The sequence below is a fragment of the Bos grunniens genome, chromosome 21 (assembly GCF_055505025.1).
Source record: "Bos grunniens cultivar Pamir isolate PY7600 chromosome 21, Bosgru_T2T1.0, whole genome shotgun sequence".
Taxonomy (NCBI): domain Eukaryota; kingdom Metazoa; phylum Chordata; class Mammalia; order Artiodactyla; family Bovidae; genus Bos; species Bos grunniens.
The window spans coordinates 45,814,134-45,841,382 of record NC_141185.1 but is presented as its reverse complement, the minus strand read 5'-3'; the positions used below and the strand labels follow the sequence as shown (position 1 = coordinate 45,841,382).

General features: G+C 42.6%; 1 protein-coding gene and 1 pseudogene across 39 annotated transcripts in view; one reads left to right on the top strand and one right to left on the bottom strand.

Annotated features, from left to right (window-relative positions):
- SH3GL3 (SH3 domain containing GRB2 like 3, endophilin A3) overlaps window positions 1-27,249 on the bottom strand; it is a 151,604-nt gene that overhangs the window by 90,785 nt on the left and 33,570 nt on the right. For 16 of the 39 annotated variants that reach the window (XM_086364299.1, XM_086364294.1, XM_086364306.1 and 13 more), the window contains exon 2: window positions 24,134-24,276. The exons of 22 other annotated variants lie outside the window; for them this stretch is intronic. In XM_086364299.1, the coding sequence (XP_086220425.1) occupies window positions 24,134-24,268 (135 nt within the window). In that variant the 5' untranslated portion in view covers window positions 24,269-24,276. Of the gene's footprint in view, window positions 1-8,085; window positions 8,163-24,133; window positions 24,277-27,249 lie in introns of those variants that run through there. One more of the 39 variants, XM_086364291.1, reaches the window with a different exon arrangement.
- Window positions 18,282-19,443, top strand: LOC147349572 (actin-related protein 3-like; annotated as a pseudogene).

The following is a 27,249-nucleotide window of genomic DNA, read 5'->3' as shown; positions in this document are numbered from 1 at the left end:
GGATGATCCGCCCATCAGAAGAATGTCCACAAGCTGACGACATCCTCTTTGAAAAATTACTAAAAAACTTCTCACTATCCTCTCCAAGTGGACACATAGTTTTTCAAGGCAGGATCCTGCTGTGTCCCCGTTTGCCTGGCAAAGCAATAAAGCTATCCTTTTCCTGTGTGTGCTAAGTCACTTCAGTCGTGTCCGACTCTTTGTGACCCTGTGGACCGTAGCCCGCCAGGCTCCTCTCTCCATGGGATTCTCCAGGCAAGAACACTTGAGTGAGTTGCCATTTCCTACTCTAGGGGATCTTCCCCACCAGGGATTGAATTCGCATCTCTTGCATATCATCTTGCATTGGCAGGCAGATTCTCTACCACTGGCACCACCTTTTAATACGTGAGAAGCAGGAAAAATGTTGCTGGTTGCTCCTTTATCGAGTTAATGAGGATTCTCTGAGGGTTCTCTTCAGAGTAACACCTTATCTGGAGGGAGCCGATGAGGGGAGAGAAGGAGTGAGGTGATAGCCAGGCCAAGGAGGGGAACAAAGTGCTGGTCACATTGTGTGTGTGAGAGAGAGAGAGAAAGACGGGGGATGGACTGATGGAAGGAGAGAGGGGAGGAAGGGGAGGAAGAAAGAGAGGAACAGGGGTGAGGGCCAGGAGATGATGCTGGTGTCTGACTACACTGTTTGCCACCTTTGGTTTTGCAGAAAGACAGGAGAGCTTTCTAAGACTGAGCTGGAGGAAAAGTCTTAGGTGAGCATTTTCCATAGAAGCAGGACCAGCTCTTCAGATGCTGGTATAGGCAGAGCTCATTCCTCCACACTGTGGCTGCTGCTCAAAAGCAAATTCTTCGGAACATAAGTACCTCTAGATACTTCTGACTCTAGCAGCAGTCTTTTTAAATTTTTAATTGGAGTATAATTGCTTTACAATGTTAAGTTTCCGTTGTACAATGAAGTGAACCAGCCATAGGGATATATAGATCCCCTCTTTCCTGAGTCTCCCTCCCACGCCACCCCATCCCACCCCTCTAGATAATCACAGAGCACCGAGCTAAGCTTCCTGTGCTACACAAGGCTTCCCACTAGCTCTCCATTTTATTCCTGAAGTGTGTATATGTCAGTGCTACTCTCTCAATTTGAAATGAAACTATTAGGACCTCAGAGAAGCCAAGGATTAGATTAATACTAAATAAAGGTAGAGTTTAAGAAGATGAAGATTATTAAACATATTTTACTGGAGGTGTATTTTTAATCAACTGAACTATGTATCTCTACCTCTTATGTTACGTAGCTAGTGTGAATGTATCTGGGGTACAGAAAAGTTACCTCACCCACAGTCCCACCAAGATGCTGGCAATAAGAGCTCCTGAAGAGGTTTTCTCTGATCCTCATTAATGGAGAGAAGCAAGGATGGGCCAAGTGCCCTGAAGAGACCAGTGATGTTTATCCCCCTCGAGAGGACCCGTCAGAGCCATCCCACACCTCTCCGTGGAACCCAGGTCTTTAGGCCCCTGTACCACGTGCTTCCCCATGGGGAACCTCACCACAGCAAGTCTGTCTTACCGACACTGTGGTAAGTCCCTCATGCTGAGGGACTAGACATCCAAGGGCCTGGCTCCCTTAGGTCCAGCATTTTCCCCAACTCCTCTCTGAGTCTAGACCCCTGTGAGCTCGCAGCTGTCCACCACTAGGGCACCAAGATAGCCTACCACCCTGTGGGGTGGGGTGCTAGGAGGAGACCCAGAAAGGATGGGGACGGTCGGACGTGGCTTCTCAGAAGCCGAGGTGAGTTGGGCAGGGGAAGGGCACACTCTCAGAACACCGGGGGAGCAAACTGGCATGTTTCACTGGGACCCTGGAGAGTAAGCAGCTGGTGGGGATGCTCACAGGCCAAGAGAAGAGGAGTCTCTCTGGACTTTGGGATTTTACAGCAGTAAATACCAATAATGGCAGTAGTAGTAATAATAATAAAAATGTAAAACATAATTTTTATCATTAATTGGAAATGGCTACCCACTCCAGTTTTCTTGCCAAGAAAATCCTGTGGGATGGAGGAGCCTGGCTCCTCCAGTCCTTAGGGTCACAAAGAGTCAGACACAACTGAGCACACACACACTTTTCATTATCCAACCATATTATAAAATACTTTATATTAAACCAAAACAATAGATACATAATAATAATCCTAGTATCATTAAATGCAATAAAATAGTGTTTGTTATATTAAATATAATAGTGATATTATTAATTTATTATTGTTACCATATAACAAAATGTTTTTAAGTTTTCATTTTATTAGGAAAGTACACTTCTTTTTTATTGCTGTTTCATTTGAATAAGGTCCTTTCAATAGTAAAATTATATATTTGCATGTCTAAACATTTTTTTAAATTGGGGTAGAGTTGCTTTATAATGTTGCATTAGTTTCTGCTGTACAACAAAGTGAATCAACTACATCTATATATATGTCCCCCGCTTCTTGAACCTCCCTCCGCTCACCCCCATCCCACCCCTCTAGGTCATCACAGAGCACTGAGCTGAGCTCCCTAGGAAGAATATAATCTTTGAAATCAGGTAAATTCAGATTTGCTAGAAATTCGCTTCGTTCCCTTATTTGTCCTTATATTTTTCTCACTTTGCTAAGGACCAGTGACCACTTCAAAGGAGGCCAGAAGTTCACATGTGGAGCTGGAGAGTCAGAGGGACTGGACACCAGACACTTCTGCCAGACCTGTTTCTACTTGTCCCGCAGGTGGCTCTGCAGAGCACATGCTTTCCATAAAGAGCAAGGCCTAAGGCTCAGACACTGGGATGCCAGGGCCCACAGCATCCCCTCATTCAATCTGCTCTTCTGATTGGCCAATTTTCTTTTGAAAGAAAGTGAAAGTGGCTCAGTCGTGTCTGACTCTTTATGACCCCATGGACTGTAGCCCACCAGGCTCCTCAATCCATGGAATTCACCAGCAAAAATACTGGAGTCAGTAGCCACTCCCATCTCCAAGGGATCTTCCCAACCCAGGAATCAAACCTGGGTCTCCCGCACTGTGGGCAGATTCTGTACCATCTGAGTCACCAGGAAAGCATCAGGGAGACAGAGGGCAAGCCTCACTCCCATACTCCTGCTTTCTGGTGAACATGCTCTAAGTGACCCTTCCCAGAGCCCCAGAGAAAGCATTAACTGGCTGCTCCCCTCTTTTCACTTCGGCTGCCAGGAAGCTCAACAACAAATGTGAGGACCAATAATAGCAACTCCATGGACCTTCTCACATGTGTATTTACATGAACGTATATTCCCATAGGGGGCTTCCCAGCTGACGGTAAGAACCTACCTGCCAGTGCAGGAGACATAAAAGACTTGGGTTTGATCCCTGGGTTAGGAAGATCCCCTGGAGGAGGGCATAGCAACCCACCCACTCCAGTATTCTTGCCTGAAGAACCCCCATGGACAGAGGAGCCTGGCGCACTATAGTTCATAGAGTCACAAAGAATTGGACACGACTGAAGCAACTTAGCATACATGCATATTCCCACAGACCTTCACAAGCTTTGACTTTACAACAATGTATTTATATTTTCCTTGGTCACAATTATTCTTTTTCACATTTTACTTCTAAAATTTCTTGTAAACTGTTTCAAACCCTATGTGGTACAAGAGAATATAAATACTATATGCCAAGAAAAAAAATGTTTAGGTTAAAATTATAAAAATTTGTGAAAGCAATTCACAGACGACTGAGGCAGACATGATGTCTTTTACATAATAACCAAACTGCAAAAAATCACTTAGGCCACCAGATAAGGCAGATAAGGCATCAGGGCCCAGATTTGTCTAAAGCAAAGCGATGTTTTTTCCCTGAAAGATATAATATAGTGCGTTATCAGCTTAATTTAAAATGCACACAGCTTCTAAACAATAAGAGGCACTTTTCTTTTCCGTGAACAAAGACGTTTTATTCATATGTGAATAAAGCAAAGATTCTTTCTGTTCTATCTACATGAAGCAACTCTGCATTTCTATACAAAATGAGGTATTTTGCACCAGGCAGAGCCATATTACAGAACCACTGTGCATTCTGGATGAGGTTGTCTGATTGCACATGCATTAATAACAAAAAGCACTTTGTATTACCAAATAAGAAAAAAAATACTTAAGCCCTCCACGACACTCTCTTCTATTTCTCCTGCAACACAAGCGTTGATGAGCAAACCATACATTAATGCGTTCACTGCTAACCTAGCACTGGACGTGCTCCACAAGGGTGGCGAAGGTGTGTGGGCCCAGAGTGAAAGGACCAAATAAAAGAAACATGAACCTCCACACCAACTATTTTTGAACAGCTGTTGGTTAAATTTTTTCCAAGGGTATAATTTTAAATAGGTTTTGCAAGGCTGGGGGTTGGAGGTGGGGCCCAGGGAAGAATCTCCCAGCAAATGATTGCAAACTCACTGAGACAGCAAAGGATTGTTGCTGTTCAGTCACTAAGTCATATCCGACTCTTTGCAACCCCATGGACTATAGCACATTAGGCTTTCCTGTTGTTCACTCTCTGTCAGAGTTTGTTCAAACTCAGGTCTATTGAGTCAGTGATGCCATCCAACCATCTCATCCTGTCGCCCTCTTCTCCTCCTGCACTCAATCTTTCCCAGCATCAGGGGCTTTTCCAATGACTTGTCTCTTCACATCAGGTGGCCAAAGTATTGGAGTTTCAGCTTCAGCAACAGTCCTTCCAATGAATATTCAGGGTTAATTTCCTTTAGGATTGACTGGTTTGATCTCCTTGCAGTCCAAGGGACTCTCAAGAGTCTTCTCCAGTGCCACAGTTTGAAAGCATCAATTCTCAAAAGATAGTTTCTACTTATTCTAGGGTTAAATCCCTGAATTCTTCATACTTCAGGATAATTACAGAAGCATTATAAAAATAGCATATTCTTTAACGAACTTTGCTCTTTAGTCTCCAAAAGTTTAAACTGTCTTCTTAAGACTGTAAATAGAGGGACTTCCCTGGCAGTCCAGTGATTAAGATTCCACCTTCCAATGCAGGGGTTGGGGTTTCAATCCCTAGTCAGGGAGCTAAGATTCTACATGCCTTGCAGCCAAAAGCCAAAACATAAAACAGAAGCAATACTATAACAAATTCAATAAAAACTTTAAAAATGGTCCACATCAAGAAATCCTTTTTTTAAAAAAGAGTATAAGTATAGTTCTTGAGTGAAAGAAGATCCAACCCTGACCAACCTATTAACTGGAACTGACACTTATCACAGCAATAAAACTGGATTTGAAACATGAAGTCTTAAAAGCAAAATTCATTTCTCCCACATTTGAGCAACAAATTACCGAGAAGTCCTGATCTCCTGGGTGAATAGCTAGGAAGAAATGAGACAGCAGAAAATATAAACTAATTTAAAACTAGAATCCAGACTTCCCTGGTGGTACAATAGGTAATAATCCGCCTGCCAGTGCAGGAGACACGGGTTGGATACCTGGCCCAGGAAGATCCCATATGCCATGGACCAACTAAGCCCATGCACCAAAACTACCACGCCCATGCTCTAGAGCCCACGTTCCACAACAAGAGAAGCCCTGGCTCGCAGTAACTAGAGAAAGCCCTCTGGTAGCAATGAAGATGCAGTGCGGCCAAAAATAAATAAATATTAAAAAAAAAAAAAAACTAGAATCCACAATGATCATTTGGAAGCAAAACATGAATATCATCATGATAGTCCTTGCTGTCCCCCAGCCTTCGGCAGTGTGCGTGGGAGGGACTTTATTCCAACAACAATATCCTTGGGTTCTGATCTTAGTAGATGCAGGGCGTGCCACCCTAATCTTCAACTCCAAAGCAGGCCAACCTATGTTATCCTGTATTCTTCACCTAAGACAAGGCTTGAGCAAAATGGCCTGCTCCATAGACAGCTCCACTGCCTCACCTTTAAGTCTCATCCTTTTCCAAGAAAAATTTCTTAAATGTGTGGTTCTTTTAAAAATCATACTCTCTTGCCCTGGTACTCAGACAGACTCCTACCCCTGGGCCTTTGCACAGGCTGTCCCCTCTGCCGAGCACATATTTCCAGCAGATATCTGCACAGCCACCTTCCTCACCTCCAAGTATTTGCTTAAATGTCACCTTCACAATGAGATGTACACTGACCATCCTATTTAAAACTGCAATGTAAAACTACTCAATGTATATTTTAAAATATTAATTCCATAAAGGCTCATGTGTGCATTCTAAGTTGTGTGTGACTCTGCAATCCCAAGGACTGTAGCCTGACACGCTTCCTTATGGAATTGTCCAGGCAAGAACACTGGAGTGGGTTGCCATTTCCTGCTCCAGCGGACCTCCCTGACCCAGGGATTGAACCCACGGCTCCTTCTTGGCAGGTGGATTCTCTACCATCTGAGCCACCTAGGACACACCCATAAATCCTCACCAAGTGTTTAATTCCCAGTAAGATCCTAGGGGAGGCGACTTTGTGACAGCCTGTCTCCTGTTCCCACCTCTGCCCCTCTTAGGTCTTATTCTCAAAGGAACAACCAGAATGATCTTGTTAAAATTTAAGTCCACCTCAGCCCCTCAATATTCCAGAACCCTGCAATGGCTTCTCTTTCCACTCAACATAAATGCCAAAGTCTTTGCAGCAAGGCCGCACAGGAACAGTCTCTCATCCTCCCTGACCATCCCTCTCTCCGTTGCTCATTCTGCTCCAACCAGTCTCCTGCCCTGGTACTCAGACAGGTTCCTGCCCCTGGGCCTTTGCACAGGCTGTCCCCTCTGCCGAGCACACGTTTCTAGCAGATATCTGCACAGCCACCTTCTTTACCTCCAATATTTGCTTAAATGTCACCTTCTCAATGAGATATACATAGACCATCCTATTTAAAACTGCAACTGCCCCCATGCCTACCTGTATTGCCCCAACCCATCCTCCCTTCTTTAAAAAGTTATTTATTTATTTAGCCACATTGGGTCTTCGTTTTGATGGCAGGATCTTCACTGGGTCATGCAGGATCTTTGGTTTAGATGCATAGACTCTCCAGTTGGGGCACTTGAGCTCAGTAGGTACTCCCCAGTATATGGGATCTTAGTTCTCTGACTAGGGATCAAACCCAGGTCCTCTGCATTGCAAGGCAGATTCTTAACCACTGGACCATCAGGGAAGTCCCAATCCATCTTCCCTTTGTTCTACATTTTCTTTTTCTCCCAAGGCCTTGTGACTTTTGAACCTACCACGTAATATACTTGTTGGTTTTTTATACAAACACATCCCAAGCACCTAGAAAAGTGTCTGGTACATAGTATGTACTCGATAAATATGTTTCAAATGAACAAATGATTTCTTGGAAAGATCCAAGATGAATCACTGCAAATAAATTAAAACCAACGAAAGATATCAGTAAAGGTCATTAGCTAAAAATAAGTACACACAAAAATGAATTTTCAAATCTTGATAATAACCAGCTAGGAAAATTACATATTTTTAAGCAGAAGAATGGTTTATATAAATAGAACCTATGACAGTAAACAAGGAAGACAGAGCTGTGATGCCCCCCAGCTTCTCAGCCACTCCTAGAAGCCTTTGATCTCTGAAGGAGAAGGGGTTTGAAAAGTCACACACTAAAAAACACACAGAAGAAAAGAGCCAATTCATGCCAGCAACAAAAAACATTAAGTACTTCGAGTACTTAAGAAGAATTTGTTAGACCTATATTGAAATAAAGCCTACAAAATTGTTACTGAGGGACATAAAAGAATTCAAAAGTAAAATGGCAAGACATGGTAAATTTTTAAGTGGGAGGATTCAAAAATCCCAAACAAGCTGTTTTTCCACAGGTAATTATATAACACACTCCCAACAATTCTTAACGGTAATATTTTGATAAAACTGATAAATAGATCCTAAAACTCGTCTTGGAAATAAAAATGCAAAAAGAAAAAAACAGAAAGTGCCCAAATCCATAGAAAGAGCAACCATCAGAATAAAAGGTTTAGAAATAGAGCCAAATATGTAGGATCTGATTTGTACAGATGGCAGGTGGCATTTAAGATCAATAGGAAGAGGCCAAATTATTTAGTAAACTCACTAACCACATTATGGATGAGGAAATGGCAACCCACTCCAGTATTCTTGCCTGGGAAATCCCATGGACAGAGGAGTCTGGCAGGCTACAGTCCATAGGGTCACAAAGAGTTGAGCACAACTGAGCAACTAAACAGCAACAGTTAACCATATTAATGACATTGAGGGGAAAAAAGCATTGCTATAACTATGTGCTGTGTCATGCTTAATTGCTCAGTTGTGTCCGACTCTTTGAGATCCCATGGAATGTAGCCTGCCAGGCTCCTCTGTCCGTGAGGATTCTCCAGGCAAGAATACTGGAGCACATTGCCAATACTGGAGGGATCGAACCCACGTCTCTCACATTGCAGGCAAATTCTTTATAGCTTCAAAAAAATTTTTCTGGTGAATTCACAGTTCAAGTATTTTAAAAATGGGGGCCTTTCTTCATGGTCCAGTGGCTAAGACTCCCTGTTGCCAGTGCAGGGGGCCTGTGTTTGATCCCTGGTCAGGGAACTAGATCCTACATGCCACAATCAAGACCTGGCACAGCCAAATAAATAGATAAATATTTTAAAAATGAAACCATATAAATAAAGCCACCATAGGTAGGTGAACATTGGTGTAATCTCAGTTGGAAGCCTTTCTAAGTATGATTTCAAATCAGAAGCTATGATAAGAAGGACTAATAAAAACTCACTATCGTAAGTAAATAAGTAAATTTTATTACATTAAAGCAAACAATTTCGTTTCGTCCAAAGATACCATTCAGTCATCAGAGAGTGAAAAGACAAGCCAGAGAGTAGGAGAATACATGTGCACAATGTGTAACAGCAAAGGCCAGTACTCAGACTGTATTTTAAAACCGCCAGAAATAAGAAAAAGAAAACTACTTTATTTATTTATTTTTTTTAAACAACAGAAATTTATTTTCTCACAGTTCTGGAGTCTAGAAGTCCAAGATTTAGGGGTTACCAAGTCTGATTCCTTGAAGTCCCACTCCTGGGCTCAAAGAAGATACACAGTTGGCTTTCTCTTTTCTCTTCCTCCCTCTTTCTTGAGGTCCTCCCTTCTATCCTTCCACAAATATGTATTGAGCATCACAGCTGAGTGTGGCCTTGTTGAATGTGGGACTGTAACAGTGAACAAGAGGCAGTGTTCCAGAAGCTCACAGTTGGGTATAGAGAGATGCCTTCTCACTGCCTCCTTTTAAATGGACAAAGTACCTGAACAGGCACGTTACTAAAAGGGAAATTCAAATGGCCAATGAATAAATAAAAATGTTCAGCCTCTTGGTCTCCAGGAAAACATAAAGTAAAACACCAATGTGTTATCCCTACATACATACCAAAGTATTGGCAATACCAAGTGTTGGTGAGGATGTAAACTGTATGAAGAGGTTCTTAGAAATCAGTAAAACACAAACACCACGTAAGATGCGAAGCCCTATTCCTGAATAGTAATGGGAGACAGGTGTGCTGAGAACTGGGCGCAATACGAAACTGAATCTGGAAGTAGCCGCAGTTAAGTGCAGCAGCTGTGAAACGTGACAATTGCTACAGATATCACTTACACTGTGTACCAGAACTGCTGGAGCTCTGAGGCAGCCCAAGAAAGGTGCAAAAAGCTTCTATTGTGATTACCAAGCCCTGTAAATGATTCACACCTTTGATCTCTATATCTACCACACCTGTGAAGAAAATGCATCCTCCCGGGGAGAAGGTAATTCCTGAACACTAACTAGACCCTTCAGAGAAGGCAATGGCACCCCACCCCAGTACTCTTGCCTAGAAAATCCCATGGACGGAGGAGCCTGGTAGGCTGCAGTCCATGTGGTCGCTAATAGTTGGACACAACTGGGCGACTTCACTTTGACTTTTCACTTTCATGCATTGGAGAAGGCAATGGCAACCCACTCCAGTGTTCTTGCCTGGAGGATCCCAGGGATGGGGGAGCCTGGTGGGCTGCCGTCTATGGGGTCGCACAGAGTCAGACACGACTGAAGCAACTTAGCAGCAGCAGCAGCAACTAGACCCTTGGGGCTTCCCTGGTGGCTCAGCAATAAAGAATCTGTCTGCCAAGCAGGAGACTAGGGTTCAATTCCTGGGTCAGGAAGATCCCCTATAGGAGGAAATGGCAACCCACCCAGTATTCTTGTCTGGAAATCCCATGGACAGAGAAGCCTGGTGGGCTACAGTCCATGGGATCACAAAAGTGTCAGACACAACTGAGCAGCTAAACAACAACAACAAAACTAGACCCTCAGAGAGAAGGCTATAATTTAGACATGCAGTTATCACAGTCTAAAACCAAAGCCACATCTTCAGATGCCTATAAGTCATTCTTCAGATCAGAAGTTTGTATTATTCCTGGAGATTAATCTGATCTCTATATAACTTGTCTGAAAATGAAACTACTGCAGTTAACATGATTTATAAAGTACCTATTTTTCTAATGAATCATCAAATTTCTTTCCTTTCCTACAAACTGTCTGAAAGGAGGCTAATAAGTCTAAAATGCAAGATAGGTTCTCATATTTAACTAAGATCTTACATCCTAACAAGAAAATAATAAATCGACCTTTAAATGTCTGTTCTCCTTGTGATATCAATAACCCCAGTCTGAATTCTACCTTTTCCTTCCCATTAAACAGGACCATGATAAGCAAAGTGAATTTTTTTTTAAAAATGTGTAAGTCAACAGGAGACAAAAGTATTGGAGCAAAAAGTACTTTTATGATGTTCTTTACAAATCTAAAACTGAAAGATTTTTCCTTATGTTTAGACTGTACTGTAGTCTTCTAAGTATGCAATAACGTTATGTCTAAAAAAACAGTTACATAACAATTTTTAAAAAGCTTCTTAATAAAAAGTGCTCTACATCCAAGCCTTCAGCAAGTCATTATCTTTTTGCTGGTGGACAGACTCAAACGGAAGAAGCAGGGAGAGAATCTCATGAGATGCTCCATGTTTGGGTTCAGTATAGAACCTTTCAAGAATTAAAGCTCTGTGCAATTGCTTTAAGGTACTCCATGATCACAATCAGCAATGTCTGCCCCATTCATTCATTCATACGTATGTAATGAGTGACTACCAGGATCCTGTTCCCCCTCTGTGCTAAGTCCCAGCAAAACAGTAAGACAATTCCAGTCCTCACAGAGATCCAAATCTACTCAAGGAAACATGCGTCACTCACTAAACAAACATTTACTGAGTGCCTAGCTGGAGTGCTAGACTCTCCTTCTGGCCTGGAGACTCCATGATTAATAGTCAATAAAATGACCACAGAATGGTAAACAATGAGAACTGTACTGATTATAACCCCTAGTAAATGACTGCACGCAAGTTCAGTCATGTCTGACTCTTTGTAACCCCATGGACTGACCCCCAGCCTCCTCTGTTCATGGGATTCTCTAGGCAAGAATACTGGAGTGGGTTGCCATTTCCTTCTCCAGGGGATCTTCCCAACCCAGGAATTGAACCCCGTGTCTCCTGCATTGGCTGGTGAGTTCTTTACCAATGAGCCACCAGGGAAGCTTGAGTAAATGATTACTAGTGTTTTAACTAGTTGTACTGGGACCTGAGTCAGGTATATGAAATCCCATCACTATATAGGGTTTTAAGAAGCAAACAAATAAAAAACCATTATGAAGCTCCAATACTTTGGCCACCTGATGCGAAAAACCAACTCACTGGAAAAGACCCTGATGCTGGGAAAGAATGAAAGCAGGAGGACAAGGGGACAACAGAGGATGAGATGGTTGGATGGCATCATCGACTCAATGGACACGAGTTTGAGCAAACCTGGGAGATGATGAAGACAGGGAAGCCTGGCATGCTGCAGTCCATGGGGTCGCAAAGAGTCGGACATGACTGAGGGACTGAAAAAGAACAAATACAAAACAACAAGGCCTGGGGACCAAATGAGGAGATCTGGATAAAGTCCTGGAAAATGGAAACAGAATCCAGGAGCCTAGCAAGTCCTTGATATTCTGCAGGATGTGTTCTTTCAGGAAAAGGTGCCAGTCTGCTGAAAAACTGACCTATAAATTGGACAGGATCCCACTGAAAGGAATAAGTAGGGAAGTCCTGTTGACCACTTGATACCAGCGAGGGGGCCTCGGAACAGATGCAAGCTCACATTGCGTGATTCTGGAGGAAGGACCCACATTCTGAGTCCAGGTCCCAAACTCTAACCAGTTCCATGGAGCTTGACTACATTTTGGTTATCAATGTTTTGCAGGGGACTACAGGTGGCCACAGTCCCTTATTTGGGGTACGGGATAAAGAAATAAGCCCCTGTATTGAATATAATTATTGTAATAAGGTATAATGACAGTAATAACTTTACAGGCATTTCTATATGCATATACTTCATCTACTTTTTAAGCCTTATGAGAATCATATATATTGAACCTGTAACTGTGAAGTATTTAAGAGAAATTAACAGAATGTATAAATGGTATCGTTTGTGAGATTTCATTGGTTAAATTTATAAAACTATTCAAAGAGCAAGTGAAATGAGTGCTTTTCATTTTTAACACCAATATTACTAGATTTACAAATGAATCTACAAGATTTCGCCTATAGGTGATGCCATGCATGTGCACTCAGTCATGCGTGCTAAATCTTGTCCGACTCTTTGTGAACCAAGGGGCTGTAACCTGCCAGGTTCCTCTGTCCATGGGATTTCCCAGGCAAGAATACTGGAGTAAGTTGCCATTGCCTCCTCCAAGGGATCTTCCCAACCCAGGGATCAAGCCAGTGTCAATGCATTGGCAGGCAGATTTTTACCACTGAGCCACTTGGGAAGCCCTGTGGGTGATGCCATGACCTTCCAATGCATCACATCAGGGAGTAAGGCCTCTAACAATGGGAGATTTGTCTAGCTTTAAGCCAGCTTTTCTCCTCTTTCATTGGTTGCCTAATATTCCTTAATTCAACATATTCCCAAGCAGGCTAACTTCTTCCAAACATTATGGAAGCTCAGCAAATATGAAGTAGACAAGCCAAGCTCTGTGTCATCCAAAGGTCTTGCTCGAAATTTTCAAGCAGGGTTTGCTTGTGACTCAGAGTATACACCCTAAAATGTCATTTATTCTCCCACTCTTCAGAGCACATTTCAAATACCAACCTCCTTTTGAAACCAACTTCCATACCACAACAGTGCATGCACCACATGTATCTCTCTGGCTCTGAATTCGCTTACACTTTAAGCTTCAACACATTCCAAAGCGAAGAGATGTTCAGATCCTGTAAATCTTACCCACACCACTTCACAAAAGTCTGCCCTATTGCAAGAATGCATGCTCAAGAAACAGGTTAAGACTCTTGAAGAAATGCTAAAATTAAATCCAGAGAAGGTTCTAGCCCAAAGAAATGCTTCACACAATACTGACAAGTTGAAAATCTTCAGCCATTGATGTTTGGTAAAGAAGCTCATTGCCGTTCAATTATCCAAGGTCACTTCCACTTGCCTCCATCAAACTTTCTCCAGATCAGAGTCCCTGTCGTCAATTCACTCAATAAAAAAAATATATGACCTGACCCTGTGAGCTCAGGAAGGGCACCAAGCTTCCTGGGAAGGAGTTCTCTTTCTCTCCCCTGTGATGCCAATTCTTTCAACGTCAACCCAGATTCACAATGTTCCAGCCTGTGTATCTTCTTACACAAGTATCAGAGACAAGGATCCATTTATACTCAAAACACCCTGACATCAGATGTATGGGTTTTTCTTTCCACCCAACAACCAATTCCCTAATTCTCCAATACCAACTGAGTGTCTTACAATTCAGTTCTAACACTGATTACCCAAAGCTGGCATCAGACTCCACAGACTTCAAGACTCCATCCCACAAGACTGCCCAGACTTCAGATACCAGGCACAAGTATGGAGTCTCCAGGTTACCCACACTTCTGTCTGACTTGGCTACTGTGGACTTAAAAAATATTCACAACCTAAAAGTGAAGAGTTATGTTTCATTCAGTGGGAATTTTTAGGACTTAAGCCTGAGAGGCAGCATCTCAAATAAGCCTAAGAGAACTGCTCAAAGGAGGCGAGGGGAGGAGCCAGATTAAATAAAAGTTTGGCAACAAAGAGCAGGTAGTCAGAACATCAAAAGATTGTGCTTAACTGAGTCCAGTTCTTTGTGATACCATGGACTGTAGCCTGCCAGGCTCCTCTGTCCATGGGATTTCCCAGACAAGAATACTGGAATGGGTTGTCATTTCCTTCTCCAGGAGATCTTTCAGACCCAGGGATCAAACTCAACGTCTCCTGTGTCGGCAGGGAAATTCTTTACCACTGTGCCACCTGGGAAGCCCCTGTGACAACAGGTACAAACTGCTCAATAGGCTTAATTCCCCTTCTTGATTTAACCTGGAAAGGACGCATTGGTTCAGCCTCTTCATTTTCCATCAAAGTGGAGGCCCAGATGGGTTCAGTGATTCTCCCAAGATCACAAAGCAGAGGCAGATTGAAGTCTAAAACTGCTGTACCCCAGGGTTATTGGACCATTCAGTATGAAAGGACGCTTGTGTTTCTAGTTAAATAGGAAGAAAGATACTGTTTGCAAACACATCAAGTTGTACCTAGGCTGTCAGCTACTACTGGGGACTAGGGAGAAGTTCACCCCCAACACAAGAAGCAGGAAATACCCTGGAAACGCAAACCAGATGAAAGTGGAGAAAGGGATGGAGACACGGAGGTAACAGTAGTTAACCCCACGTGCATGCACGCTCAGACATGTCTGACTGTTTGTGACCCCATGGACTCTAGCCTGCTAGGCTCTTTCATCCATGGAATTCTCCAGGCAAGAATATTGGAGTGGATAGCCATTCCCTTCTCCGGGGGATCTTTCTGACCCAGGGATCGAACCTGTGTCTCCTACACTGCAGGCAGATTCTTTACCTTCTGAGCCACCAAGCGTGCCTTCACCCAAGGCTCTACCCCTTCCTTAACCTACAAATTGTCCTGGGTCTTGCCTTCTCAGAGAGACATGACCCCATCCCAATAGCTTCCGGTTAAATGGCTTGGCCCTCCTTCTCTGTTCCTCCTACGGACCCATGCATTCCCCCTGCCTCACACCCACCTTTTCTCACTGCCCCAAATACCCTCAAGAGACCTCAGTGAGCAAATCAATAGCCTTATCAAAAAAAGAACATGTCATGCTGTCCATAGTGCTTTTTGTCCTTGGAGAAGTAAATTAAATAAATCCAATAATATTCATTCTTTAACAATCTATGCCAGTCTTCTGAAATTACAGTCCTTATTTTGATGACAAGCTTCCAAGAATTTTTCAATTATGGCAATTTCAGCTGATTTCCATTCCCAAAGAACCTCCACCTAAATGTACCAAGGAGAATAGATACACCATATTTCTTTAAAATATGCGTGTCTGGCAACTCAAAAGGGTACCATCTGGTTCGCATAATTTCTGCATGAAATTACGCAGTTTCTGAAAAGCCTATACAACTTATATGAGCCACTCCTGCTGCAGTAGAAGCCAAAACATTCCATGGCTATTGTACAAATCGACTCAGGTTAACTGAGGCTGAAACTGGCCATGGTCCTTACAATGATCAACACCCTGAGAAGGCGGCTCACCAATTAAAATATACTTATTTAATCAATGTCATGCTAGAGAGGAAAGATAAACATGGACATGACATCATCCTCAAGGATCATTTTTGAGCCCTGGGAAAAGTAAGTAGAGAACTGGCAAGAAAAGCAGTTGGGACTCTTTCAAAATGAAGCAAAGAAGAAGGCAAAATGAAGTTGGAATAATTAAAACAAGAAGGGAGCAATCATGGAGAAGAGGGAACCCAGTGAGGGGAATCGGTACTGTTCCCCTGGTGAGGAATCACAGTGAGACGCATGGCAAAACACCTAACAACCTGTACCCCATCCTAGTAAAAACATCTAGGTCATTCCTTGTCAGCAGTGTAAACTCTGGATAGAGGAGTCCATAGGTGTGTGACAGCCGGTGACCTTGGGGTACTTGATCTCCTGAATTACAAAGTAAGAATGTATTCCAGCCCAGGACTCTACCCAGGTCACCAGAATGAATCAGACTTGTTAAGTGACTGGAAAGCCTCCAAAAACACACAAGCCAATTGCAGATGCAGACAAAACGTTTTCAGCATTCTGTCCAGGGCTTCAGGAATGCTCACACCAGCATATGTAAATTCCCTAGACGTACAGCTCAGAATAGAGGTTGGCAAACATTTTCTGTGAAGGACCAGAGAGTAATATTTCAGGCTTTGCGCTCTGTGTTGTCCCTGTCACTACTATTTGATTCTGCTTTGTGCCATAGACGTATGAGCATGGAAATGAGCTGGGGTGTGTATGTCAATAAAACTTTATTTACAGACACTGAAATTTTAATCATATGTCATTATCACGTGTCATTAAAAATGTGAAAATCATTCTTAGCTCACAGGTTATACAAAAAAATAGACGATGGGCTGTCTTTGACTCATGGGCCAATTTACCAACTTCTGACTGAGAATTTCTATTCAATAGAGGCTAAACAAGTGACACATGGTTCAAATGAACGATAAAGACACCCTGAATTTATGCAAAGATTGAAAATCCTGAGGAAGAGAGTGGAGGGCAGGAACAGGTTTATCTCATGCAATGGTGGCAAATACTAGACTGCATTTGTCTTGGAATCACAGAGGCCTGTCCTTGAGTCCTTACAAGACCACTTGCCAGCTGTGTGACCTTGAGCAAGTTTCACTTAACCTTGCCAAGCCTAATTCCCTCCCTTGTAAAAGGAGGAATATGATGAGTGCTTTCTTTTTTTCAATAATCATTTTTTAATTGAAATATAGTTCATTTACCATGTGTTAGCTTCAGGTGTACAGCAAAGGTATTCAGATATATGTGTATGAGTGTGTGTGTATATATATATATATATATATATATACACACGTTCTTTTTTAGATTCTTTTCCATTATAGGCTAGTACCTTCTTGATAGAGGTTATCAAGGAGATGAAATGAGATGCTGCCTCTAAAAATACTTTGCACAGTACTCAGCACCTCTACTAAAAAAAAAAGCTAATTAGCATTATTATTATACTCATGGAATGATGAGTTGATTGACTGCAAAACATTCTTCCTGGATATGAAGACAACATTTCCTGGATGAGAAGAAGTTCAGACTCCTAATTTATGGAAGTCAAAGCTCAAAATAAGGTAGATCAGAGACGAACATAAAATACAAAAACAGAATATTTTAATTTGGTGCAACATCCCAGTTATTCACCTACTGGGAGCCTGTGTTCAGTCCCTGGGATTCTCCAGGCAAGAACACTAGAGTGGGTTGCCATTTCCTTCTCCAGTGCATGAAAGTGAAAAGTCAAAGTGAAGTTGTTCAGTCGTGTTTGACTCTTTGTGACCCCATGGACTGTAGCCCGCCAGGCTCCTCTGTCCATGGGATTTCTCAGGCAAGAATACTGGAGTGGGTTGCTATTTCCTCCTCCGAGGATCTTGCAGACTCAGGGGTCTAACTTGCATCTCCTGCATTGGCAGGTGGATCCTTTACCACTGTACCACTTGGGAGTCTCCATTTTCTACAAAAGTTGTGAGCCTGAATTCATGAGAAAAGAATGCAAGCATCAACAGTCATTCAGTCTCAATAGGCATTTCTAAAGACTTCCATGAGAGCCTGCCTGCCTGGTTGTATAAGAGGTAGCCACTGACCAAGCCTGCCTCCACTTCTGCTTCCTGTCTCTAACCCTTACTCCATGACAAAGATAGTGGCCAGCTGTGGATGGTCAGATAGCTTCTATCTTCCCCTGCCCAGCCCTAGCCCCGACCAGCACCAGACAGACAGTGGCAGTGGCAGCAGCAGGTGACAAGGAAGATTGTGGACAAGGCATTGCTATTAAGAAGTCAGCAAAAATGGATGAGCAAGCTCAAAGGCAGCAGATGAAATGTTTGTGGCCCAGACTTCTTTGTTGCTGATGAAGCAACAGGAAAACCTTCATATGTAAAAAAAAAAAAAAAAAAAGGTGGCCAATCAGGACTTCCCTGGTGGTACGGTAGCTAAGACTCTGTGCTCCCAACACAGGGGGCCCAAGTTCGATCCCTGGTCAGGGAACTAGACCCCACATTCTGCAACTAAAAAAAATCCCACAGGCCACAACTAAAGATCTCAAGTGCTGCAACTAAGACCTGGTATAGCCAAGTAAATAAATACATAAAAATAAATATTTAAAAAATGGCCAATCTGCCATGGCATAGTTAAAGACTGGTACTTGATGGAAAGCTTTATGGATCAAATGATCTTTAAGAGCAGAACCTGAAGACCATTTTTTTTGGATTGAATCTCCACTGAATACTCCAGACAACAGGGAATACACTGCTGAAATAATGTTCTAGGCTTGTACATTTCTGGGCAGGCCATTCTCGCCTAATCTACATACTAGACCTCAAGACAAGCAGGAGAACGGTCTGTCTATTGGTACAATACCAGACAGTGGAATCAGTATCACTCAGGTCATCCCTGTGACTGAAGGGCATGTGATTGTCAGCTATATTAAGCACACATTCCAAACACAAGATGAAATAGAACATATGTTATTCAGCAATTGCTGGGAGATGGAGACAGAGGAATCCCTCAGAGCAATCCTGGGAAACTTCAAAGAACACTATAGCTACGCCTGCCCAGATTTAGTAAAAGAACTTAATAAGTATGAACAGATGGATCAAAGTGAATTAAACAGTATACTAGAATCAATGCTATCTCAAAGAAAGAATTTTCCATTGGTGTTGCTTTTGTTTTGTTTAACCTTTTGGATATCTCATTACACAGCAATTTTTTAATTTGTATTTTATTTATTTATTGGCTACACTGGGTCTTCATTGCTGAACAGGTTCTTTTCTCTAGTTGCAGAGAGCAGGGGCTACACTCTAGCTGTGGTGTGCAGGCTTTTCATTATGGTGGCTTCCCTTGTTGCGGAGCATGGGCTCCAGGCGAATGGGCTTCAGTAATTGTGGCACTCAGGCTTAGCTGCCTCACAGCTTATGGAATCTTCCCGGACCAGGGATCAAACCCATGTCCCCTGCATTGGTAGGCAGATTCTTAACCACTTGACCACTAGAGAAGTCCAGGTGTTGGTTACTGAGGGAGTCTTAGGGCCTAAATTTTCTTTTCATCTAGAGTGTGCTAATTCAGGCTTTACTCAACTTATCTCAGAAGTTGTAGATGAAGGCATTGACAATTGTCCTACTGATGTCAGACGTCTTCTCTACAAGAAGACTGTCCTCTCTGGAGGTTCAACCGTATTCAAGGACTTTGCACATCACTTGCAAATAGATTTGAAAAGAACCATAGATGCCAGGCTGAAATTAAGGGAGGAACTGAGAGTGACAGACTGAAGCCAAAATTTATCGATACACAAATCATTACACCCAAAACGCAGTGACAGGCAGTTCGGTTTGGAGGATCCATGCTGGCTTCCACATCAGAATTTTGCCACATATGTGCATCCTGTGTGTGTATGCTCACTCATGTCTGCCTCTTTGCGAACCCCTGGATTGCAGTCCACCAGGCTCCTCTGTCCATGGAATTTTTCAGGCAAGAATACTGAAAATAAATTAATTACTTAAAAAAAAAAGTGGAGGCTATATGTATACCTATGGCTGATTCATGTTGATGTATGGTAGAAACCAATGCAATAGTGTAAAGCAATTATCCTTCCATTAGAAATAAATAAATAAAAATAAAGACACTTATCAACTGCTACTGCTGCTAAGTCGCTTCAGTCGTGTCCAACTATTCGTGACCCCATGGACTGCAGCCTACCAGGCTCCTCCATCCATGGGATTTTCCAGGCAAGAGTACAGGAGTGGGTTGCCATTGCCTTCTCAGGACACTTTTCAAATATATATATATATACATATATAAAAAAAGAATACTGGAGTGGATTGCTATATCCTCCTCCGGGAGATCTTCCCCACCCAGGGATCGAACCTGCGTCTCCTGTGCCTCCTGCAACTCCTGCACTGCAGGCAGATTGTTTACCATCTGTGCCACCAGGGAAGCACCATACCCACTGCTACTCCTTCAAAATAAATCTGAGCCTCCATCCACTGTTTCCCAGGAAAGAAATCCACTGCTGAAAATCAAAAGAAATAAAAGTGAATTGCTGGCCTTGAGCTTTCAAGTGTCTAAGTCTTCACTGCTGTTGCTGCTCAGTCTCTTTAGTCAGGTTTGACTCTGTGCGACCCCATGGACTATAGCCCACCAGGCTCCTCTGTCCATGGGATTCTCTAGGCAAGGATACTGGAGTGGGTTGTCATTTCCTTTTCCAGGGGATCTTCCCAACCCAGGGATCGAACCCGGGTCTTCTGCATTGCAAGCAGATTCTTTACTGCTGAGCCACCAGGGAAGCCCCAAGTCTTTGCTATTTATGGCCAAATTAGGGCACTGTATAAGTTGTTTCACTCTGAAGTTTCTACATTACATGCTAACTGCCAACATTGCACCTAGTCCTGAATATCATTCAATCATACTGAGAACTCAGCCCTAGATATGACCACAAGGTTTAGACAAAAACTCTTGTCTTTTCTTGGAAAAAGTGCTTGATCTAAGATGTCAATTTGAATAGCAGGGATCCAAGATAAATAAAATTCAAGGATATTGGTTAATTTTGTTAAACAAATTTAACAAGTTATTAGGTTGGCCAAAAACTTTGTTCAGGGACATCATACAGAAAAACTCAAATGAATTTTTTGGCTAACCCAATACATAAAATTAATCAAAATCTTAAGATACATAACTTTGACTTATGAGATGCCAAGTTTCAATGAGAACATCAGGGAAGGGGTCCTATCTGCCTTAGAGTATTCTAGAAACCATCTATTCTTACATCCTCTTCACAGATTAGTCCCAGGTAGGTCACTAAAAGCAAAGCGCTTGCTCCCCCTTGTTTCTTGCCAGAGTTCTCACAGTCATATGAGGCTGCCCACTCACTTCATAGCCTGTCTTCTGCTGCTCTGTCTGCTCAGCACTGACGAATTCATATCAGGACTCGACAGCTCTCTGCCCTCACGCCTGATCATTCCACAGTTCCCACATCAAGCCAGCCAAGTTCCATCAAAGAGTCTAACACAATAGCACATGGGCAAACAGTCAGCTTGGTTCCATCCAATATGCCTTCCAACAAGGTTTCCAGGAAACGTCCAGGACAAAAAGCCAAGAGCTGTCTCTACAGAGACCATATTCATCTCCTAAGCAAGTTCCTGGCCACACCACAAGTGACCGGGAATTATCCTTCTACTATTCAAGCTTGAGGAGAAGTTAACCTGCAGATAAACCATGTGTGCCAGTTGACTGTTTGGTGGTGCACCACGTTAATTCATCACACACGCTTCTTCTGGCCCCGCACAGCTCTTTTAAAATTTAAATGAATTGCCAATATTTCAAAAGTAGGAAATTTCCTTTTTTAAAAATCTGGATTTTGAAAATTTCTCCCCCTCCCCCCAAGATCAAGAGCATCCAGGCCAACAATAGGTTGGAGTTCAACAGAAGCAGGTTATCCAGGTTCCAATCCTCAAAACCTGCTGAACGTTCATCCAATATTAGCCGATGGTTCCAGTAGTGTTCAAAAGACAGGATTCCACAAGGGACAAACTGGGCAAGAAACGACAGACGGTCAGACCCTCTAAGAAGGGATTTGATTTGGGTAACTCAAAGGACTTCTGCTTCAGGGAAGATGGAATAGATACACTTCCTCTATTCCTCTCACTAATTACAACCAAAATGCTTGGCATTATATATAACACAAACCCAGGAAGGCCCAAGCAGGTGGAGAAAAGGAGATACACTGAGTAGGCACCCCAGGGCCCAAGAGATGACACAGTAGTGAGCTTCCGTTTTCTTTTTCCTTCATAATCCAAGACTTGGAGCTGAAGAAGCGGCAGTCTAGAAATACAGACAGACACAGGAAAACAGACAAATAAACTCAATAAAGGCCTCCTGTCTCTAGTCAAGGGACCAGGCAAGGGGCAGTCTAGCAACACAGAAATTATTAAACAATATCTAAACTATTAGAAATTACTAGATAATACCCACAACCCCGGTGGCTCAGCAGTTAGAGAATCCTCCTGCAATCTCTCCTGCAGGAGACACGGATTTGATCCCTGGGTTGGGAAGATGCTCTGCAGAAAGAAATAAAAACCCACTCCAGTATTCTTGCCTGGGAAATCCCATGGACAGAGGAGCCTGGAAGGCTACAGTCCAAAGGGGCACAAAGAGTTGGACATGACTGAGCAACTGAGCATGCACACACTCCACTCCAGCTTAACTCCAAACACCATAGAAAGAACTGTGACCCCATCCCCACTGGCACTGTAAAGCATGAGTGGAATGCAGGAACTTGCATCTTTGCCACATTATTACAAGATGACCCAGCACCCCCCAGTTCTCTCTTTCCCTGGGTGGTGCCAGAGAAAGCCAAGTAGGGAGTCCCTGCCAGGCGATAACAAGTTCCACCCGGCTCCTCCCACCCCTTCAGTGTCAGTTGAGACCATGTCGGGGAGCCTGGACCTCCACTTCCACAGCAGTACTAAGGAGCCCACTCACCCTTCTTCTGGGTGAGGAGGCCAGAGAAGGCCTTGTAGGAAGTCAGGACTTCTACTACCACCCAGCAGTAATGAGGCCACCCCTCCCATGGGTGTGACTTCAGGCCACGTGGGAAATAGCAACAAGGCTGTTTCCATCTCAGCCAGAGGGGTATCAGCAGAAGCTTAGTGAGGTACCAGAAAGGCCACTCCCACACAGCAGTAAGGAGGCACGAACTCCAAATGCCAATAGTCTAAGTGAGAAGCCTGGACACTAACCCCCACTTGGAAGTAAAAAAGCAATGCCACCACCTTCCCCTGCCAGAGCAGCAGAAAAGAAAGCAAATAAAAACAGACAATTTAAATAAGATCTAGAGTCTCATAAAATAATACTGAAAGGCCTGAGGTTCTATTTAAAAAATTCTGCCATCATGAAGGTATGGCCAAGATGGTGGAGTAGGATGACCCTGAGCCCACCTACCGTGGGTACACCAAAATTATAACTATTTACAGAGCAACCGTGGATAAGAATGACCCAAAGACTAGCAAAAAGTTTTCCACAAGAAAAGATGTAAAGAAGGAACCACGGTGGGAGAAGTAGAAGGGGCAGAGACATGGTGTAGTCAAGATCATATCCCCAGCTAGACATCCACAAATGGGAGGATAATTACAATTGCAGAGATTCTACCCTAGGAGTAATGGAAACAGTGACAGACTTTGTTTTCTTAGGCCCCCAAATCACTACAAATGGTGACTTCTGCCATGAAATTAAAAGATACTTGCTCCTTGGAAGAAAAGCTATGATGAACCTCAGTTCAGTTCAGTTCAGTCGCTCAGTCATGTCTGACTCTTTGCAACCCCATGAATCGCAGCACGACAGGCCTCCCTGTCCATCACCAACTCCCGGAGTTCACTCAGACTCACGTCCATCGAGTCAGTGATGCCATCCAGCCATCTCATCCTCTGTCATCCCCTTCTCCTCCTGCCCCCAATCCCTCCCAGCATCAGAGTCTTTTCCAATGAGTCAACTCTTCGCATGAGGTGGCCAAAGTACTGGAGTTTCAGCTTTAGCACCATTCCTTCCAAAGAACACCCAGGATCTCCTTGCAGTCCAGGGGACTCTCAGGAGTCTTCTCCAACACCACAGTTCAAAAGCATCAATTCTTTGGCGCTCAGATTTCTTCATTGTCCAACTCTCACATCCATACATGACCACTGGAAAAACCATAGCCTTGACTAGACGGACCTTTGTTGGCAAAGTAATGTCTCTGCTTTTGAATATGCTATCTAGGTTGGTCATAACTTTTCTTCCAAGAAGTAAGCATCTTTTAATTTCATGGCTGCAGTCACCATTTGCAGTGATTCTGGAGCCCCAAAAAATAAAGTCTGACACTGTTTCCACTGTTTCCCCATCTATTTCCCATGAAGTGATGGGACTGGATGCCATGATCTTAGTTTTCTGAATGTTGAGTTTTAAGCCAACTTTTTCACTCTCCTCTTTCACCTTCATCAAGAGGCTTTTTAGTTCCTCTTCACTTTCTGCCATAAGGGTGGTGTCATCTGCATATCTGAGGTTATTGATATTTCTCCCGGCAATCTTGATTCCAACTTGTGCTTCTTCCAGCCCAGCGTTTCTCATGATGTACTCTGCATATTAGAAAGCAAAGATTTCATATTGCCAACTAAGGTCCATATAGTCAAAGCTATGATTTTTCTAGTAGTCATGTACATATGTGAGAGTTGGACCATAAAGAAGGCTGAGCACTGAAGAATTGATGCTTTTGAACTGTGGTGCTAGAGAAGACTCTTGAGAGAGTCCTTTGGACTGCAAGGAGATCAAACCAGTCAATCCTAAAGGAAATCAACCCTGAATATTCATTGGAAGGACTTTGGCCACCTGATGCAAAGAGCCAACTCAATGGACATGAGTTTGAGCAAACTCTAGGAGATAGTGAAGGACAGGGGAACCTGGTGTGCTGTAGTCCATGGGGTTGCAGAGAGTTGGACATGACTGAACAACTGAACAATGACAAAATATCCACAAAAAGTAGGTAAATGTTAAAAAGATATAAATACAAGTCAAAATTATTAAATGCGAAGTGAGGGGGAGTAGAAATGCAAGATTGTTAAAATGCATGCAAGCTTAAGAGGTTATCAACTTAATCATGTATATATACGGTGTTATATATAAATTTCAGCTGGTAAAGAATCCGCCTGCAATGTGGGAGACCTGGGTTCGATCCTGGGTTGGGAAGATCCCCTGGAGAAGGGAACAGCTACCCACTCCAGTATTCTTGCCTGGAGAATTCCATGGACTACATTCCACGGACTGTATAATCCATGGAGTTGCAAAGAGTCAGGCACAACTGAGTGATTTTCACATCACATATATAAACCTCAGGATAACAAAATCTATAATGAACACAAACACACAAAAAAGAAAAGGGACTTCAAAATAGATTTAAAGCAGAGACTGTAAAAGGAGATAAGTAAGGGCATAACAGAATGATAAAAGGATCAATCCAACAAGAAGATGCAACACACACACGTATACATATATATACGTTCATACATCAAATGAATAAAATGCATCAAAAAGAGTGAAATGCAACTAAACCAGTGCTGAGAGGAAAATACATAGCACTCACTGCATACGTTAGAAAAAAGGTCTCCAATCAATAATCTGCTTCCCTTAAGAATCTATAAAAAGAACAAAATAAATCCAAGCAAGTAAAAGGAAGGAAATAATAAAACAAGAGCAGAAATCAATGAAATTGAAAAAGCAAAACAACGGAAAAAATGAAATAACAACCTGGTTCTCTGAAAAGATCAATATAACTGACAAACCTCTAATAAGACTGATAGAGAAAAAGGCTGAAGGTATGGAATTACCAGTAGCAAAAATCAACTCTATACACATAGAATAAGGGAACTGATAATGATTAAGAGAAGAATACTACATATAATTCTCCACACATAAATCTGATAACCCTAAATGAAATGGATTGATTCCTTAAAAAAATCACAAACTAATGAAGTTCTCAAATGAGACATCTCCAAGCCCAGATGGTTTTACTGGAAAATTCTACTAAATGTCTAAAAAAGAATTAACATAAGTTTTATGTAATTTCTTCCAGAAAACAGAAGAGTGAGCACTTCCCAATTCATTTTATTAAAGCAGTATTACCTGATACTGAAATTAGACACAGTGCAAAAAATAAAGGCCAATATTTCATATAGAAACAAAAAATCCATGACAAACCATTAGCTGATTCACATCATACAGAAACCAACGTAACATTGTAAAGCAATTATCCCCCAAGTTTAAATATATTTTTAAAATAAAAATACATGGGATTAGAAAGGAAAGCATCTGTACTGAATATAGTCATCAAAATAGCAAAATATTTATGATACAGTTTTGTTTTAAGTTAAGCAACGTGGGCTTCCCTGGTGGCTCAGTGGTAAAGAATCCGCCTACCAACGCAGGAGACATGGATTCTATCCCTAATCTAGGAGGATCCCACATGCCTCCGAGCAACTGAGCCCCTGTGCCACAACTATTGAGTCAGTGCTCCAGAGCCTGGGAGCTGCGACTACTGAAGTCTGAGCACCCTAGAGCCCGTGGTCCACAAGAGAAGCCACTTCAGTGCGAAGCTCATACATCGCAGCTAGAGAGTAGCCCCGGCTCGCCTCAACTAGAGAAAAGCCCGTGCACAGCAACAAAGACCCAGCACAGCCAAAAATAAATAAATAAATCATTTTAAAAATATTTTTTAAAAGTTACGCAGCGTGATAGAGAGGGCATGTGCTATTTGAATTGCATGGTCAGGAAGACGTTTCTGACAAAGTGGCCTTTAATCTGTGCTATGATCTAAACAACAATAAGGAAACACTTTGCAAAGATCTATCGGAAAGGCATGCTAGGCTGAGGGAACAGCTCTGGCAAAGGCCCAAAGGAAAGAAGACCTTAGCACATTAAAGGAGCAAAGAGGCCAGTGTGGCTCAATGGCAGCAGGAGAAGGAAGGGAGAGGCCAGGTTATGTGAGGCTTCACAGGCCAGAGGAGGAAGCTTGGGGTTTATACTAAACACAGCTGGATGTCACTGAAGCACTGAAGACTTGTAAGCAGTCTCCATTATTCACAGAATGACACGGTCTGAGCTACATTTTCAGAAGAGCATTCAGGTCACTGTGGGTCAATGGACTGTACCTGGTAGGAAGCTGCTAGGTTCCAAAGTTCTAGAAATCGGTGAGGAGGCTCCAGCAACCATGTGGGCAAGAGGTGACAGTCAGAGAAGGATAGTAGAAGCAGAGCCAGAAAGAGATAAATGGAAGAAGGGTGTATTTTGAAAATAAAACCAAGAGTTATTACCACTTTCTGATGAATTAGGGATGAGAGGAAAAAGCAATCAAAGATGAATCTTGGTTTTGGCTTATTTTGCTTGAGCAGCTGAACACATGTTGGTACAACTGACTTAAATAGGAACCACCAACAGAAAAACAGGTTGGGGTAGAGAAAATTAAGAGTTCAGGTTTGAACATCTTAAGTCTGACAGCCTTTTAAACATCCAACAAGTGAGATGCTGTAGGCAGTTAGACTTAGAAGTCTGGTATTGGT